Source organism: Haplochromis burtoni, unplaced genomic scaffold, assembly GCF_018398535.1.
Source record: "Haplochromis burtoni strain Fernald_Lab_line unplaced genomic scaffold, NCSU_Asbu1 Contig_447, whole genome shotgun sequence".
NCBI classification, from domain to species: domain Eukaryota; kingdom Metazoa; phylum Chordata; class Actinopteri; order Cichliformes; family Cichlidae; genus Haplochromis; species Haplochromis burtoni.
Window position 1 is genome coordinate 2313 of NW_024582808.1, and position 18649 is coordinate 20961.

An 18649-nucleotide genomic window follows, 5' to 3' on the forward strand; every position below is an offset into this window, starting at 1 on the left:
CAGGTCGAGATGCTTTGACTTGACCTTAAACATACTGTTCATGCTTGAAAACTGTCCGATGTAGCTGAATTAAAAATCTCCTGCAAAGAAGAGTGCGCTGATATTCCTGCACAGTGATGTGAGAGACTTATTGTCAGTTATTGTAAACATTTGATTGCAGTTCATTCTGCGAAGAGCGACACAATCAGTTATTAAGTTTGCCTTTTTCACATGTTGCCCTGTTTTTAAGGCACATGAATGTGTCCAAATCCTTAACCTTTTCTTGTTTGTTGTTTCTCCAAACAGGTGTGTATGAGGTGAGCTGCACAGTAATAGATCACTACTCAGGTGGCATGAGGCAGTGGTATAAAGTTAATGAGTGCCCAGGAAAAAAAGTAAATCACAAATACACAAAGCTGAACAAGACTGTGCGATATTTCATCAGTGCTGAGGAAATAGAGTGGGACTATTCACCTAAGAGAGACTGGGAGCTGGAGAAACACCATAGCACACCAAAGGACAGGTGTGTGAGTGAGATAATTGCAGGATGATACGTTTCATTGTTGAAGCCACAACCTGTAATTCATGCCATAACTTATTACTGTTTGTTAATAGAAGCAAATTGCTACTTGTCTCCCAGTCCAGGCAGCATATTTGTGGGAAAAGGAAAGAACAGAATTGGCTCACGCTATAAGAAGGTGGTGTATAGAGAATATACTGATGACACCTTCAGTGTTCAGAAGAAAAGGCAGCCCAACCAGCAGCATTTGGAAATTCTAGGTAAGCTTAACAGTTCTTTATGTTGTTTTTACTAAGAGAAGAATGAAGATGACATGAGTTTTATTTTCTCCTGTAGGGCCAATAATCAAAGCAGAAGTAGGAGAGCAGATCGTGATTATATTCAAGAACAATGCCACCCGACCATACTCAATAACCACACATGGCGTTAGGGCCAGCGGTGGACACATTCCTGTCAAACCCGGTGAGAAATGAATTTTTAAACGGGCATAAAAAATGCTGGCTTTTTAAAGAAGCAGTAGGATTCATACTTTTTATGTTCTCTGAACCTTCAGGCAACTTTATTGAAGTAACTTGGGATGTTCCTGAAAGCTCTGGTCCAGGGGTCACGGATCCTAACTGTATCTCTTATATCTACTACTCCACTGTTGACTTTGTTATGGTAAAAATAGAAGCGCATCATTTACAGCGCAACTAGAATATTTAAGCAGGAGTTGAAGTATTAGATTTTATTCTGATAAGGTGTTTGTTTATGTTCAGGATCTGTACAGCGGCCTTCTGGGGCCTCTGGTGATATGCAGGCCTGGGACTCTGAAGCGTGGGGAGGGTCCCGATAGGGAGAGGAGTGACGTGGAGAGGGAGTTTGCACTGCTCTTTATGGTGCATGATGAAAACAAGTCCTGGTATTTGGGAGACAACATCAGAACGTACCTTGGTCTCAACCCTGAGAACTTCACTCCAGATGAAGAGTTTGAGGAGAGTAACAAGATGCACGGTAAGAAGAGTGAACGGGGCCACAGAAAGAAAAACAACCTTATTGGCCAAAGAATTAAACTTTAGATTTAGTAAACATATTCACCTATTATATCCAGAGAAGATAAACATAAATTGATGTCTGTTGATCTTGATGTAACCTAGTATAAATGTAATCGTTTTTGTTGCCACCACAATGAATCAGGACAGCAAATCAGAGATGGTTGAGCAGAAAATATTCAAAAAAAAACTTGATGATTTGAAATGGAATGACCCAGATCTCGAAAATAGAAAATATGCACAAATTTAACAAAATTAATTTCTAACTTATGACTGAGAACCTTCACAGACATAACTTATAACTATAGCACCATCTGGAAACTCCGTTCTGTTTGGACAAGACTGTCTAAAATAGTTTTACTTTTGTGGAAGAACTTTTGGATGCTTTTATATTAAACAGTTTTTGAGATATTCATGTTCAAACATGAATATCTTTGTTACGGCCCTGGGCCGGCTGTGTACCTTTGTTGTGCTCTGTCTTTAAGACTCCACAGGTCCTTCCCGATTGGAGAGCTGGCGGCGGCTGATTGGTCTCCAATTGGGAAGGACCTGTGGAGTCTTAAAGACAGAGCACAACAAAGGTACACAGCCGGCCCAGGGCCGTAACAATCTTCAACGTGCAAAAAGCAGGTTGACTGACCATTTTTTTAAAAATGATCTTGAAAGGCATTTGGTATATGAAGCTAAAATTTCACAGGACTCATTATACATGTTCAAACTTTCGCCCATAAAATTTTTAGGCAAATTGGAACTCGAGCAGATCAGAGATCAAGCAGGCTTGTGTTGATTTAAGATGGAATTAATCAATATTTAAATCTGGTGTTTAGTCAGAGACACATTTTGTGAAAGAAACAGTTTATTTCGTGTCTGTTGAGCTGTTTGAAAAGTTGCATCTGAAATGACCTGACGTTACTCCATTTATGCTCACTCCTCTTCTGCAGCTAGATGCTTAAGTTCAGCAACTGCAAATTTATATCTGTACCATGAAGGCATCGTAGGGATTGTTTTCTTGTTACTGAGGAAGTATCTCCATGCTGCCACTGAAGGGCATGCCAGCCTGCAGCTCGTGAAAAATAAACTCATCCAGTAGTAACATGCATTAACCTGTCTACTTACTCATTAAATGACGGTGCTTGAATGATGTTTTGGATCTTTGCTGGATTCCTCTTCTGGCCCACTTTAACCCCTGGCTGTATCATAAAATAGGCAAATCTGGGTAAAGTTAGGGCACAGTGTAGAAGTGCCAATAAAATTCTGAGGAGAGTTAAACAACACAAAAAGTTTCAAATGCAAATTATTTAAGATAAAATAAATTACATGCATGCATACTAACAAGCAAATCCCCAAATTCAGTCCACAAACATCAATGTACATCATCTAAAGTTGATCCAGCAGGAAGCAGGGACATTCCACTTCTCTTTATCAGACAGTAGAAATGAGGTTAAATTCAATGAAGTCCTGTACTGGATACAAAATCAGACCTTTATTCCTCAGCTTGCTTTTGATGAGTGTGCTGAAGTGTGTTTGCTTTCACATTTCCTGTTTCTCTTGTGCACCATGTCTCTGATTCTGTGTGTGAATGTGTCTGCTGCAGGGATCAATGGGAAGCTATATGGGAACCTCCATGGATTGGAGATGACTCAGGGCCAGAAAGTTGACTGGTATCTCATCGGAATGGGCAACGAAATAGACATGCACACTGTTCACTTTCATGCAGAGACCTTTACTTACAAGGTTTGTTTGTGCTTTGTCAGTGGTCACTCGCAGCGGGAAGACCATTCTTTTTTTCGCACCGAAAGAATCATATCTCCATTTATATTTCCTCTTCGCTGTTCCCCCTTTTTTGCACCACTCTTATGTGTGTCAGACGGACCTTGTGCACCGTGCAGACGTCTTTGATCTGTTCCCCGGGACCTTCCAGACTGTGGAGATGGTGGCTGGAAACCCAGGCACATGGTTGCTCCACTGTCATGTGACTGACCATATCCATGCTGGCATGGAGACCACTTTCACCATCAAAGGTTGGTCAGTGTAAAGGATCTGCGGGGCAGTCTCTCATGTTAATACACTGTCACCTATTAATTAGAAATGAGTTTAACATTTCGCTTGTTTGTTTTTTTCAGTTCCAGAAAACTCCTCGCATGGTAAGATCTGTTTTTTTCACGTAAAAATTGTTACTGGGCGTCACTGGGTGGAAGATTTCTGTATTCTGTCACTTTAACTTTATATCAAATAGAGCCTAAAAGTAATGCAACTTAATTTTGTAGGAAACATGATTGAAAAATACATTTCACACAGAGTATTGAATTTCTTTAACAACTTTTGTATTATGTCACTATTACTGTTTCAAAGGACTGAATTGCATTACAATAACTATGATGTCATTGTCACAAAAATACACTTTAACACACTGGGTTGCTATTTATACTTTTAAACATTGTAGATTGTTTTTTTTTTATGTATTATGTGTCTGAATATATTCCTGATTCCGTATCCTGTGCCTGGAATTACATACAAAACGTTTGGAGGCATGCTTTTCAGTAACCAAACATGCATAAACACTGGAATATTTCTTCAAGAGCAGTGGTCTTTTTTATTTGGTGTGGTTACTACCACAGCATACCATTCATCTCTCCTCTGCGGCACACCATCGGTCACAAGTACTGCAGGACAAAGCATTTCCTCAGTACTGTTATGTAACTGATGGGAAATGTTTTTAAAGTTTATCTGTCTTTGCTCTGTTTGTATTGGGTATAGCAAAACAGTCATTTGCGTCAGGTGTCCTTGTGGCACTGTTGATGCAGTGCTGCTAAGGAATTTTTGACTAAGCGTAAATGTTGATAAGGCGGGTGTTACATTTAGTGTTCCCTTTTTCAAAGATCAAACATATGCATTTCTAGAAAACTGTTACCTGCAGCCCATCACAGGGAAGATTCATAGATTTTTGGGTAATGTTGTAATGCTTTTTCTGGCTTCCCTTATCTCTCACTTATATTTCTTTTCCTTTTACACCACCAGGAACTAAAAGCTCCATAAAGATGCTGCTCTCGCTGTTTGTTCTACTGGCTATAGGTTAATGATGAGGGACCTTGACAACAGATTATATGTGTGGATTATAACAGTGGTCACTGATGCACTTATAAAACACGGAGTTGCTGTCACTTATGTGTTTGATTGAGATCATGTACATAAATATCAAGCATGGCCCAGGCCAGTTAAATTATATATACCACTTTACAATCATGTATAATGTTCAAGATGACTTTATGCATTAGAATGAAGGAAACAAAGCATTTTACAGTTGGGATTTGTTTCTGTTGCTGCTTTCTGTCATATTGCACTATGTTGGCTTTTATTTTTATTTTTATTTTATTTTTTTTTTACTTCTGCTACCAAATACTGGATTTCAAGTATGAATGTGCAATAAAAAAAAAACTTTTTCAGTTGCACTGTGGCATGCGTCAGTGTGAGTAATTCATTTTCTTGTGCTAGCACAACAGTGCTGGGTTTGGATGTGGAATAATCTGTCCCACTAGACACCCACAGATTTCTTTTCTAGATGTGAACACTTGAGGAGAGTATATTTTTAAGACAAGCTAGACTTATTTATGCTTAGAAATGAGTACTAATGAGTAGAAATTCCAGAGAGAGTAAAGATTTATTGGAGAATAAACAGTACTCATGGTACATACCACAGACGAGTAAAAGTGTTAAGCAAAGCAGTCACAATACATTTATCTGTTTTAAAATAGCAGCATTTTTGTGAACCTGAAAGGTGAAAAAATTGAACAAATTCCCCAAATTTGACTCATTTTACTGTTTTTTTAGCTGAGCTTGAGCTTTGCATATGGGCCATGAACCTGGATGACTGTGCCAGGATCACTAAAAGCCACAAGGTGGCGTTAATTCTATGAAAAAATAGCAAGTTCTCAATGTGTGTGCCACAATTTAAAAGATACCGGATATTTTTTTGGTTTTTACCTTAAGATTAACAGTTAAACATACAGATTTGGCCCCTTGTTGAGACAGTAAACAATATCTAAATGATTAGACTATTTGACACAAATGTAAGGTGTGAGAAGCAAGCAGGTCAATAAATGGTTTTGATAAGGCTTGGAAAAACAGTGCACTAGTGATTAAATGTACTTGATGTGACTGTAAAGAGTTTGTCAATAACTGTGAAGTAAGGCTGGGTACCTCCACCTTGTGATCGGCCTGCTGATATTCAAACAGACTGATTAGAGCTGAAAATTAGAGATGAGAGATCGCATTAGTTTAACTGTTTTGCTGTTGAAAGGTTTAAAGAGTGCTCTCAGTGTGAGATACTGAAGACTGTAACAACACAAAGCAGCACATCAGTGTTTATGCAGATATGGTCACAGTGGTCACTGAATCATTGAGTGGCCAATTGATTAGAGCTGAATCACAGTCCACTGCAGGGGGACAAACTCAAGTGTCCAACCTGAAAAACAAGTTTGCTGATATAACTCTGACATTTCGGTGTAAACGTGTGTTAACTTGCTTTAACCAGATTCGTTTTTTTCATTTAACAGTGTGCTTAGAATTAAACTAAGAAACAGAACCAATAATAAAAATTAAGAAGGGGCGAATCCTGTACAGGAAATAAAAACTGCAGCTCATTTAAAGTCTTATGTGTACAAAAACACTCAATACAAGAGTTGCTCAAGAGGGTTTTGGTCAGTTATGCTGAAGCTTTAGTTAAATCAACTTTAAAGATTTAAGACTTTAACTTTTACTGTTGCTGAATTTTAACAAAGACTTCAATGGAGTATTCTTTTTTGATGTTTTATTTTCTCTAATTTCTCAGATTAACATAAGTAAACAGGTGGCGTAAATACTGAAATAGGGGAAGTCTGCTCTTATTCTTTATCAACTGATACACACAACCGTCATATTTCCTGTCATTACCTGTAAAATCTGTTTAATTAGACACAGGTTATTTTCTTTTTTCTTCATAGTTCACCACATTTAATTAAAGTAAAAATAATGGATTTAGACCCACAATTATTAAATTATATAACTATCTGGTGATAAAAGTGTCAACAAAATAAAGGCTGGTTGGAGTCCAGACATACTGCATGGTAATGTCCATAGGGGGCGCTATGTGCGGGCGACGCTGGTATATAAAAGTGGATTTTCACAGAAACCAGGTTACTCAAAGCCTACCAGAAGGCATCACTTTGAAGCTGGAAGGAGCAGCTCTGAGCCCCAGTGGTAAGAAATTAAGACTCACTGAACATGTCAAAGCAGATCTGTAATTTGCTTTGAAGTGTGCTATAGAGAGTGGATGACTGAAACAGGAGTGGGAAAGTGATTTCATTTTTTTTTAATTAAATGAGGCATTCAACAACAGCTCCTACAATTAAATGATTTCCAGGAGTGTATTCTCGTTTGATTTGGTCATTTTGTTGAGGCGTACAACTAACTCTGCAGCTCTGCAACTACTTTTATTCTACTAGCTGAACAGACAGTGTGTGTGTGTGCGTGCGTGCGTGTGTGTGTGTGAGAGAGAGAGAGACAGAGAGAGAGGTTGGCTGTTCCCGTTTGATTTGTTTATTGTTTGTCTGGCTGTGGATGTGCCACACTAATTGCAGAGAAAAGCTGCGGTTGGATGGGCATGAGGGGCCATGGGCAGTGAGAGAATCCCATTTTCCGTGCATGTCCAGTTTAGACCAGTTTGGTTTTTCCAGAAATCAGCAGAAAGTCCACTATGGGTGCATGTATTATAAGTGCCTGTAATGTAATGCAAGGTCTTTGTCTCATGATGTCATAATCTTCCTACAATGACAAAAGTTAATCATTCACCACTTAATGTTAGTTGATGTAGAGCTTAGCGTCTTCTCTGTATCTAACTAACACAGACACTTTAAATTAATCAGAAAAGTGCCACAAACAAACAGCACAGATTTCCATGCAGTGCAGCCAGCCTTCCTCTGCTGGGTTCAAAGTTAAGTGATTGATCTTGTAATCTTATAAAAAGAAGTGAGCCTTTCTATCTGTCTGTCACAGTGATAGGCTAACTGTAAGACCTCCCCCCCTCCTCTTGCTCTTTTCTCTTCACAGATAAGTGAGCTGTGATCTTTCATCCGAGCGTCAGTCAGGGAGGTTCTTTCTGCACTTCCAGCTACATCTTCTTTCTCCCTTTCTTTCTTTGTCCCCTAAATCTCTCTCCTCTTGCTTTTTGCTTCTGTCTTTAACTTTTTTTCCCAATCAACCATGGCTCCAACCCTGGCCACAGCATTTGCCAGGCGCTGGTGGATGGCAGTGACTGCTATCATTGAGAATTTGCTCTTCTCTGCTGTGCTGCTGGGATGGGGATCGCTCCTCATCATGCTCAAGTCAGAGGGCTTCTACTCGTACCTTTGCAGCGAGGAGGGTAAGTCGAAACTCTTGTGTTTTATAATTACCAAAATAGTTATGGCAATGCCTTGTAAAGAAAGAAAGAAAAGACAATTGGTTTTTTGACTTAGCTTTTGGAAAGCACTTTTTCCTTTTTGTACGCTGAAATATCCCAATAAAATAAGGATTAAGTGATTGACAGCAATGGTGATCTTAAGTTAGGAGCGGGTTTTATTCAACAGTTGTAATACGAGACTACTGTGTTCTGGCCTCTTCCATTCTTTAGGGAGAATGAGGATTTTTTTCTGTACAAGTGTCATAACCTGTTTTAAGGACTCAGGAAATTAAATCTGAGCAGGCAAATGAAATAAAGAGCAGTGTAACAGGTAGGTCAGTTGGTCTAAAGTGAAAGTATAAAAGGTTTTATGGTGCAGTAGACTTGTTGAGAGTCAACTGATAGACCAATGATGGACTGATCGGCTGATCCTTTTACCTGAGTCTGTATTGTTTAAAGCTTGCTCTCTTTATGTCAAGAGTCCCACACTATGACAAAAGTTACACCAGGTACTTTGTATCGTTAAGAACAAAGGTTGGATTGATGCACTCAGCCTAAGTGACCCCGGCGTGGTCTTTTAAAAGAGAATAAACAAGGGGAACGTAAAGGAGGACCCGAGGTGATACTGTGTGGCGTCCCATGGCCTGAAAGAGGTAAACATGTTAATATCCACACTAAGTCCTGGAGCATTTATAACATGCAGCAGGATGTTTTACTCACCTCTGCACCAGTGGCTAATATTAACATTCAGCAATAAAAACTTATAAAGGCTGACAGCTGTCTCATACACATTTACCTGCAAAGGAACAACATTTTATAGGGTAGTGCAAATGTTTTAGCTGTGAAGCTGTGCACACTCACCAGTCAAGTAAAAGTTGAGCAATAACTTCCTGGAGAACTGCCACAGTCATCTTATCTTGTTCTGATGACATAAGAGAAGAAGAAAAAAAAAAAGGAGAACAGCAGCAAGCACCAGCTCAGCTTTTTTTTCAAACATGTGACGTGATTGAGGAACAAAGTAATCAGCAGGAAGCATTTATAGCTGGTAATAAGTGAGTTTAAAGTTCAGTGACAAAGGGCAGAGAGGGTGAGATAGCTAAAGCGATGAGCAGTAGAAATCAAACCAGGAAACAGTAAAAAGTAGAATGGCGAAATGGAAAGATAATGGTCCAGCATAGACCGGCACAAGAAGCACATATTTGGCATTTAAAATATATAGACTGCACTTTGTGCTTTGTTTCGTAATAAACATTTTATGAATTTTAATTATGAAATACCAGATCACTTCAAATGAAATAAAGCAAAAGATATCGATGCATTTAGAAGCTGCCTTTTCTCGTTTTGCGTGCAGTGTTAGTGCAGGGTTCAGCATTAGCTCGGTGCCAACATCTTAATGCCTTTTCTAGCCTTTGTAAGTCATTTTGCACCAGGATGCCCAGTCAAACATTTTGCTATACATGCTACAGGGACACAGTGTTGGGTATTAACTGCACGTTCAGCAATATAGTTTGCCATTCAGCTGCTCCCGTCAGCATTGTGTCCCAGTGATTCAAAGGGTATGAGATGCTGATCTGTCTTCTTGGGGAAGACTTTGGCACTTGGTCATGAATTGCGTCACAGTGTTTCACGTTGGGATGCCACACACACACGTTTTTCCTCCCAGAGATAACCGGTGGCTGATAGCACTGGAAGAGCGTGATCTGGAAAGCTAATGCTAAGAAGGTCCAAAGCTGCAGCTCCCCTCACTTCATCACCTGGACGTCTTCTGGACTTTTGCACTTGTTCACATTATCTCCTTGCAGGTCCTGATAATGATGTGAAGTTTATTGCAAGTGCTAGCTTATCACGTTTTGTTCATATCATTCCAAAGTAGCAAATAAAATCCAAATTGCATTCCATATCATAATCTTTAGGGGCACTTTTTTTATTTTATGCTGAGGTTCACAATTAATCTAACTGGCTGTGCACATTTGATTGGTATGTATTGATGTATTAGAGATATAAGTAAACTATTCAGAGCTATATTCTTCAGCCACAGAAGAGAACCTAAAAAATTCCTGATTATCCACTGCATCTTAGTTGGGTGGTGTTTGTTTTTTCGCAGCATTATAAAAAAAAAACTAAGTGAAAAGGGCACATTAAGTCAGCCTGAAACATCCAAACTTATTGAATATCTTCCACTTGCATAATTCCTATAAAACGTCTTATATTCTACCAACTTTTATCTCGGTCCTTAGGTAACAGCTCCAACTACAATCTGTCCCAGTCTCATTCAGCACAGGCATCTGATGAGTACACTTATGACTATGAAAGTGAGGCTGGTGTGGTGGGTTTGGGAGACGGTGTCGAGATGAGGCCCCTGGTCCCTATGGATGGGCCCCTGAGGATGAACGGCTGGCTGATCTGTAAAGAACAGGATGAGATGCTGAACTTGGCTTTCACAGTGGGCTCCTTCCTCCTCTCAGCCATCACGCTGCCATTGGGGATTGTCATGGATAAATATGGGCCTCGCAAACTGAGACTGCTGGGAAGGTAAGCAAAGAAGGGAAGAAATTATCCAGACTTACTGTGATGTATGGAGAAAAATACACGTGTAGTCATAAATAGAGCTTTAGTTAGCTTGTTATCAGAAGTGTGACACAATCATATATTTTCAGCACCTGCTTTGGATTGTCCTGTCTACTCATTGCTTATGGAGCCTACAAACCAAATGGTGAGTTCATATGAACAAAAGTCTTTTTTGCACTGTAACATTTGGAGCACTGTATGGATTTTGACTTTTATATATATTTATATATAGTTGTTTGTTTGTTTTTTTTTTGCAGAACTCTCCGTCCTTATCTTCATTGCTCTTACTTTCAATGGCTTCGGGGGCATGTGCATGACCTTCACCTCTCTCACAGTAAGTGTGCACACTGATGTGTGCTTTATAATCCTTGTTCCATAGAGTCCTTGCACCTGCTGCAATATGTTTGTCCAGATGTATGTTTCTATCTACACAGCTCTTTGTCTCACTCGCTCTCTTATAATAGCCTGTTGGCTCCCTGCCTGCTCGCCTTCTCCCTCCCTTATTGTCTGACGTTCCACCCTGTCTCCTGTTTAATCTTCTTTTTTTTTAACTTTGCCTTTTTTCTAATGTTGAACTACACGTTCCTAGGGATTACCCTGCCAAGTGTCAGATAGCAGGTAAGGGAGTTGATTAGAGGGATATTATTGTGCTTCACAAAGGACATGAAGGAGGAATCAAGAATTTCTCCTACTTATCCCTCGTTTTTCTCTGTTCTTGCAAAGACTTAATGGACTTGCTGCACAGACCCTAAACACAGAAATTCCCACTTTAAAAAAAACCCCAAGCAGCATCACTCTTGGAAGTCTAAAACTTCAGTTAAGAGCCTAATTCCTGAAGTCATATCCTTCGATTCAGTTCATCAAATTTCACAGATTCTTTGGAGCAAAGAAAAAGCCTTTATACCTGAAACAGTTTAAATGTAATCAGCCCTACAGGCAAGGATACAAAAGCCGAGATAAACAGTCTAAAGATCATCATTTATTTGCATTCTTGTCCTGCAATTATCCACCCCGCTTCTTCTCTGGCCTTGACATCAGTTCAGCCTGCAGTGACTCACATGGGAGTCCAGTTCTCTACCATGGTGATGCTGTTCACTGGAGAGGGCCTCTGCTCCACTAAATCTCCCAGTGAAACATCCCGATTCTATATCAGCACTGACTCTTGCTGTTACATCCTTTATTTCTCCTGTTGTATTTGTCGTGTCTCTCATTACTTGCTGCCATGGCCATTCATATCAGTGTTATAGTAAAACCTTGATTTAAAGAATTGTTTGCTCCCTTTACTGTCAGTCTCCAGAGGTGGTGCATAAAAAGATGTTTCCCTCGCACCAAGTTTCACTTCATCTCCTCAGCAGCTCAATTTACAAGAAAGCCTCAGTGTCGGGTTAATCATTAGACACAACCCTGTTGCTTGACTGCTTGTCCGTGACTTCTCCGCAGACCTTAAAGCATTCATTCTCAGCTGAGGGATGTTGGGTAACAGTCAGCTGCCCTCAGTGGCCACTACTGGCTCAGTGCCAATGTCAGCTCACCTTCCGCGTTCTAGGTTTCATCCAGCAGTTGCTTGTGCACAGCACCTTTAGTCATTTAAACTCAATGAGATGAGTTTTCAAGTTATTCCTGATTAAAGTGTTGGGAAATCCTGGTAACCTAGGTGCACATGCCTTCTCAATTTAGCACTCACATACCTCTTCCTTAGCTTTCCCCGCTCTTATGTAATTGAATGAGCTTGTTGTTGTTCAGTCTCCTGAAAACAGAACAGCTTGTGAATGCCTTTGTATTCGGATGTTTTGTTGTCACCCGCTGTCTCCCGTTTTGGCTTCCAAATCCATTTTTCTTCTTAAAGAAAAGTATATTAAAGACATCTTTATGTCCTCAAATGTCACCTCGCCTCAGCCGACCCGTCCGATTGTTTCAGCTGGAAAGAACTCATCAGTAGTGTCGTATGTTGGACAGCTGTGTGTGTTATGTGATGCTGTTTTATATTTACATACACCGAGGTGGGCTGGTTTCATGTTACTCTGTTGCATTTTTGTTTTCTCTGATGTTCGCGCCATGGTGCCAAGTCTGCTTACTAATTGGGTCTTACTGTAAACTGTGACCCCATTGTCAGTAGGTACCAGCCTCACAGTGCCCCAATCTGCACCCACACCCCCTACCTCCACCCCCTCCCAAACTAAACTAAGTGCAGCTGCACAACAGTTGACCTCCCCATTTTTTCCTTTAGATAACTGAATATATCTAATCTCAGTTGCTGTGCAATCTAATGCAAAAATCTAGAGAACAAAAACACTGTAAAGCTCACGGCCTCTTTCCCTGTTTCTTCATTCGTTTTTCTTCTAGCTACCAAACATGTTTGGGGACCTCCGTTCAACCTTCATCGCCCTGATGATCGGCTCCTACGCATCCTCTGCTGTCACTTTTCCCGGCGTCAAGGTAACAAACACTGAAGGCTACGTATTTTCTCCTGGCACCTTAATCTTGGCAATCAAGGCACTTGCCAAAATCTAGAACTGGTCCACAGATGGATTATCAGAAGTATTAGGAGAACTGGTTCTAATTCTCAGGATGGGTTAAATGCAAGGAGTGGGTTTTCCTGCCAATTAGTACAGGATAACTTTGATTTTGTCTAACCCAATTAACAAAGTGCACCATAAGAATCTTGTGAGAACTTAGAATTCCCAGACAGGTTTAGTCCAAGAACTGTGACTATAACTGTCTTCTCTATGTCTTTTTTTGCACTGTACTTTGTATTTATGGGCCCTTGTTTTGGACACAGGTGATCTATGACTTTGGCGTACCATTCATCACTATTCTGGTGGTGTGGGCCGCCTGTGCAGGACTGGTCTTCACGAACTGCTTCTTCAACTGGCCACTGGAACCATTCCCAGGCCCAGAAGATATGGACTACACGTTAGTAACACACATGCAAATTGATTAAATTCAATTTTATTTATATAGCGCCAATTCACACCAACAGTTAGTTTTTTTTTTTTAATTGTTCAATTCCCCCATGGTCCCATCTCTTTCCACTTTTCTCTGTTACCCTTAACATAATCCCCTCTACTCCCATTCTTGTTATCCAGGATTCTAATCCCTCTCTCATCCTTTGCTTCCTCAGTGTGAAGATCAAGTTCAGCTGGCTTGGCTTCGACCATAAAATCACAGGTCAGCAGTTCTACAAGCAAGTGACCACAGTGGGCCGTCGTCTGAGCGTGGGCACCAACACAAAGCAAAAGGAGCTGACTACCAAAGATGGAAACAATCTTTGTCTCTCTACCATGGACCTGGAAATGGAGTGCAAGCCACAAGAAGAATGTAAGACTGCAGTATTATAAACCTGAACCCATGTATGCACTCTTTACTTAAATCCACTGAATTTACCCTTCTTCGTTTTTCGTTTCTCCTCTGCAGCCCAGTCATTCTTTAAAACTATCATCACTCCAGTTTTCCTGCTCAGTCTAGTGACCATGTCTATGACTCAGCTTCGTCTTTTGTTCTACATGGGAGCCATGAACAGCGTCCTGGAGTCACTCACCGATGGAGACCTCAATACAGGTCACTTTCTCGACTTCTCTTTGCTTGAAGTTTGCACGCATACTTAAACATGAATGCTTTTGCTGTTTCTTTCTCAACAAATATGAATCATAACTTGAAAGCAGTTTGGCTTACTTGTTTTAATTGGATTTTCAGTGGAAAGAATGGAAGTTGGTAAGATAAGAAGTCTTCTGTATCAGTAGATTACTAAATCATTCGACTGTTACATTTCAAGGTGAAAACACTTACAATTTAGAAACGCATCACAGCAGCGATTAGTACTATTCAATGCTGTGAATAGTACCATTCACAGCATTGAATAGCACCTTTTTTAATAGCTAGTTATTTTATTTCATCAGTTGACCTTGGCTGTTGTTTTGATCTTTCATTCTGCTTTAATCTGCACAGAATGACTATTTACTGTACTTATTAACTAACTTTGCCCGTTAGCAGCAAAGGGTGCACACCATATGAGCAGTTTCACGTGATGCAGTTTCCGTGTATCATTACTCCCTTAGCCCATAGAAATAACCCACACAACCTTACCCCCTCCTGCATCAACCATTGTTCCACTCAATATAGCACTAATACTAGGTGCTAAATATTAACTATACTGTCCTATTAACCAAGTCCGTATAGGTATATTCTTTCAAACACTGTCACTGTATTTTAAACTTTCTCCTTATCCTTTTATATTGTATGCTCACTCTGATCTCTTTTTCAGTGAGTTTGTACTCTTCCATCTTCGGGGTGCTGCAGCTACTTTGCCTGATGACCACCCCTGTGATTGGTCAGATTATGGACTGGAAGCTGAAGGACTGTGATGACGGACAAGAAGACAAGGAACCCTTAAACAAGTATGTCAAATACTAGCAATCCTTTGCAATGCAGGACAAACCCACTTTGTTAAATTCTCAACATTTCTAGACACAGAATGTGATTAATAGAGCCAAAAATAAAAGGTAATTGTGACTGAAAAATGACCTCTCCTTCTTTCTGTTTCAAACCTGAAGAGGAGAAACAAAGACCAAGCGCAGAGACAGAAAGATTCAGAAGGTGACCAATGCACTGCGAGCATTCTTGCTCACAAACTTGCTTTTGGTTGGATTTGGGATTACGTGCTTAGTGCCTAATCTCCCCCTGCAGGTGAGTAGTCCAGCTTGAGTTTACCAACATTTTTCACACTTAACACTAGATGTAAATTGCAATCTCCGTTGACTGCAGTTTATACTACACTGCACATTACAGTTAGACTTTTAGGTGTTTATGTTTACTTTCTTGCAAGACAAAGTGAAAACAAAACACTTTTACTGTTTTGCTTAGCTTAGCAGAAATTCTAGAAATAGATGGAAAAGTTATCCTGAATGATAAAATCAAATTAGCAGCTATTTCATAGCTGCTAATTTGATTTTTAATAGCTGAGACCAGCTAGCCAAGATCAGCCATACTTAGTTGTTAGCTAAGTGTTAATAACTAAGACTAGCTAACAGCTAAGATTAACCAGTTTTAGCTGTTAGCTAAGTAAGAGTAAATAGATAAGAGTAGCTAATCTTTTAATCTAATAGACTTGATGATTGATCTTCTGAAATGATAATGAATAATAATTTCTTATACTTTTATCTTTCCCTAGATTGTGTCATTTATCTTACACACGGTTGTGAGAGGATTCATCCACTCTGCTGTTGGTGGCCTTTATGCTGCTGTGTAAGTCTCACACATGCGCACACACACACACACACACACACACATATTATCTTACTCTTCTATATGTGGATGCAGCTTCACACTAAGACGCTAAAGATACCTGCCGTGTCTCGTGTGTCCTCAGGTATCCCTCGTCACTGTTTGGAAGTCTAACAGGGATGCAGTCTCTGGTCAGTGCTGTGTTTGCTCTGCTGCAGCAGCCACTGTTTTTGGCTATGATGGGACCACTGGGTGGAGATCCACTCTGGGTATGGATATGCATACACATGAACACAATCAGAGATTAGGCCCTCGGGCGTGGCTAATTCTTGTACTGTCCTCTAGGTCAATGTTGGACTCCTTGTACTAAGCATGCTGGGCTTCTTGCTGCCTCTCTACCTGATCTGGTACCGACGGACTCTCTACAAAGAGCAGCAGCTGAAGGATGACAATGCTAAGATCTACATCAAAATCAACGGCTCTGAAATCCCAGAGGCCTTTGTCTAGAGAAAAGCAAAAATAGGAAAACAAAAGAAGGGATGAAGAAGATTTTGAGAAACATGGGCAATCACGTGAACACAAGGAGCTGGTTGTAAAAGGAAAACTGAAATGTTAAATATCACAATGAAACATAATGTTTTTGTACTTCTCTATACATTACACAAACCAACGGACCTATATGCCCATTTTCCAAATGCTACAAAGATAAATAAACCTAAGGGCGAGGGCGAAAAGAAGAACAAGCGAGAGAAAAGGCTGTGAAAGGAAAGAGGCAACAGCCTCTGTATTCCCCCAAATCCTCCTCTGACGTCTTTTTGTATCCCCTCCCCAATGAGCCGCACGCTAGTGCAGCTCACTCCTAAGGCTGCTTTCAGTATTTCTCCCACGACCATAAAAAGGATGATTCTTCCTCTGTGAATCCCACGTCATTCAGAAAACCAGAATCTGTTTTTCTTTTCTTTTGTTTTTGTCATACTTTGACTTAAAATCAGCAAAGTACCACCTTTCTGTTCACCTGCTGGGTTTTTGTTGTACAGTAGATTTTGATTCAGTGTTGTTAAGGAGAAACAGAAAGGGGAGAAGAGCCTTTTTGCTGATGTTTCTCAAGCGAGTAGTAAAGACAGTCAGGACAGTAATTACAGAGGTGGATTTTTTTTTTCTTAAAGCTAACATCTGATTACAGTACAACTGTAGCTTAGTGCATCGTGTAGTATTGATGAATGTCAGTATTTTGAAGGTTCCAATCCATTCAATGAGCCACTCTGTGGTGTGTTTGTAGACTATTTATTTTACTCTTTGACTTTAGTTTTTCTATTTATAATTTAAATTTAGGGTGCATTTCGATGTTGAATCTAACTGAAGGTTCATCACACATATCAGTGAAAACAGCTTTTGACATTACCATTTACACATCGATGTCAATACAAATAAAAAAACGAGTAAATTACTTACAGTTCAGATGCCTTACCTTAAAGTCAATATTTGGTCCAGTCTGTCCGCCTACTCTTGAGAGAAATACAGCACTTTTACCCTTCTTTCACACAAAAAAAGCTCAGTTTGACAGTTCCCCTTCAGCAATAGTTCTGCTTAGCCTTAGATTTTTCTGCCTTCTTATTTCTATTTATTTTATTTTACACTCAAATTTCTTGGCATATTTAAGTTGCTCTTTGCTGACAACTGCTTCTGTGTCTGATTGTATACTGTGCCGTTAGCATAGAGCTCCTCCTGTCATGATGTAGGGATGTTTTGTTGTGCAAGTTTGTTTAATATGAAAAAAATTTGCCGAGGTTAATAAAGACTCTTGCTTTTTTCACTTTTTATCAGACTGCACTCAGTGTCTGCATGTAATTCTCATCAAGTTGCAAAAGTGTTCCTTTCTACCTTGAAATCTGTTCCATCCACATTAAGGATGAGAAATTAAATGACCACTGTGGTCAATTTTGAGATTTTTTTCTGAGGCAATTTGTTTGGTTGATTGGTTTGAGGAATCTTTAAATGCAAGATGAAAGTCATCTGATGAAGTACTTTGATCAGCACCTTTCATCAAACGTACAGCCTTGCAATCAATTGCTATTCCAAAAAATATTTATTGAGACTGGTTGGAGATTGGTTTTTGATTGTTCTGCAACCAGCCAGCAGGGGTCAGCATTAGGAGCATATTCCTGCACTGGAGCCAGCACCAGAGGAAGAAGGCTGGGTAGATTTTGGCTCATAGTTCTTGTAAACCCTTAATTACAGTTATGTTGTATTAAATTTGGATATACAGCCTAAGATTTAAAAGTAAATATCCATCCATCCATCCATCCATCCATCCACTTCCGCTTATCCTTTTCAGGGTCGCGGGGGGCGCTGGAGCCTATCCCAGCTGTCATAGGGCGAGAGGCAGGGTACACCCTGGACAGGTCGCCAGTCTGTCGCAGGGCCAACACACAGGGACAGACAACCATTCGCGCTCACATTCACTCGCACATTTACACCTAATGGCAATTTGGATTTTCCAATTAACCTATCCCCACAAGTAAATAGACTATCTTAAATATTTAAACCAAATCAAAACATAGATACAGTTCCACAAAGCAGGTGGCATAATTTGTGGGTGATCGTGGCTCAAGAGTTAGGAGTTCGCCTTGTAATCGGAAGGTTGCCGGTTCGGGGCCCGGCTTGGACAGTCTCGGTCGTTGTGTCCTTGGGCAAGACACTTCACCCGTTGCCTACTGGTGGTGGTCAGAGGGCCCGGTGGTGCCAGTGTCCAGCAGCCTCACTTCTGTCAGTGTGCCCCAGGGTGTGGCTACAATGTAGCTTGCCATCACCAGTTTGTGTCAATGGGTGGATGACTGGATGTGTAAAGTGCTTTGGGGTCCTTAGGGACTAGTAAAAGCGCTAGATAAATACAGGCCATTTACCATAATTTAATGT

General features: G+C 40.2%; 2 protein-coding genes across 3 annotated transcripts; both read left to right on the plus strand.

The window, feature by feature from the left end:
• Positions 1 to 285: 285 nt before the first annotated feature.
• LOC102307614 (ferroxidase HEPHL1) lies at positions 286 to 4979 on the plus strand (the record flags this gene model as incomplete). The annotated part of the gene is given in 9 exon segments (XM_005945398.3): positions 286 to 502; positions 620 to 759; positions 836 to 961; positions 1053 to 1159; positions 1258 to 1492; positions 3125 to 3264; positions 3398 to 3551; positions 3654 to 3674; positions 4549 to 4979. Coding segments are annotated over 9 exon segments (1199 nt in total), but the record flags the coding sequence as incomplete, so codon positions are not given.
• A 1708-nt stretch (positions 4980 to 6687) lies between these two features.
• On the plus strand, positions 6688 to 17546 carry slc43a2b (solute carrier family 43 member 2b). Of its 2 annotated transcripts, XM_005945395.3 has the most exons (15): positions 6688 to 6765; positions 7615 to 7927; positions 10183 to 10477; positions 10603 to 10658; positions 10771 to 10847; positions 12857 to 12949; positions 13293 to 13426; positions 13635 to 13831; positions 13928 to 14071; positions 14207 to 14224; positions 14775 to 14907; positions 15064 to 15196; positions 15681 to 15754; positions 15879 to 16002; positions 16079 to 17546. In XM_005945395.3, the coding sequence occupies exons 2-15, from the start codon at positions 7768 to 7770 to the stop codon at positions 16238 to 16240; spliced, it is 1800 nt and encodes a 599-aa protein (XP_005945457.1). In that variant the 5' UTR covers positions 6688 to 6765; positions 7615 to 7767; the 3' UTR covers positions 16241 to 17546. The 2 variants fall into 2 exon arrangements, with proteins under 2 accessions (XP_005945457.1, XP_005945458.1); XM_005945396.3 differs by lacking the exon at positions 14207 to 14224.
• Positions 17547 to 18649: the final 1103 nt, after the last annotated feature.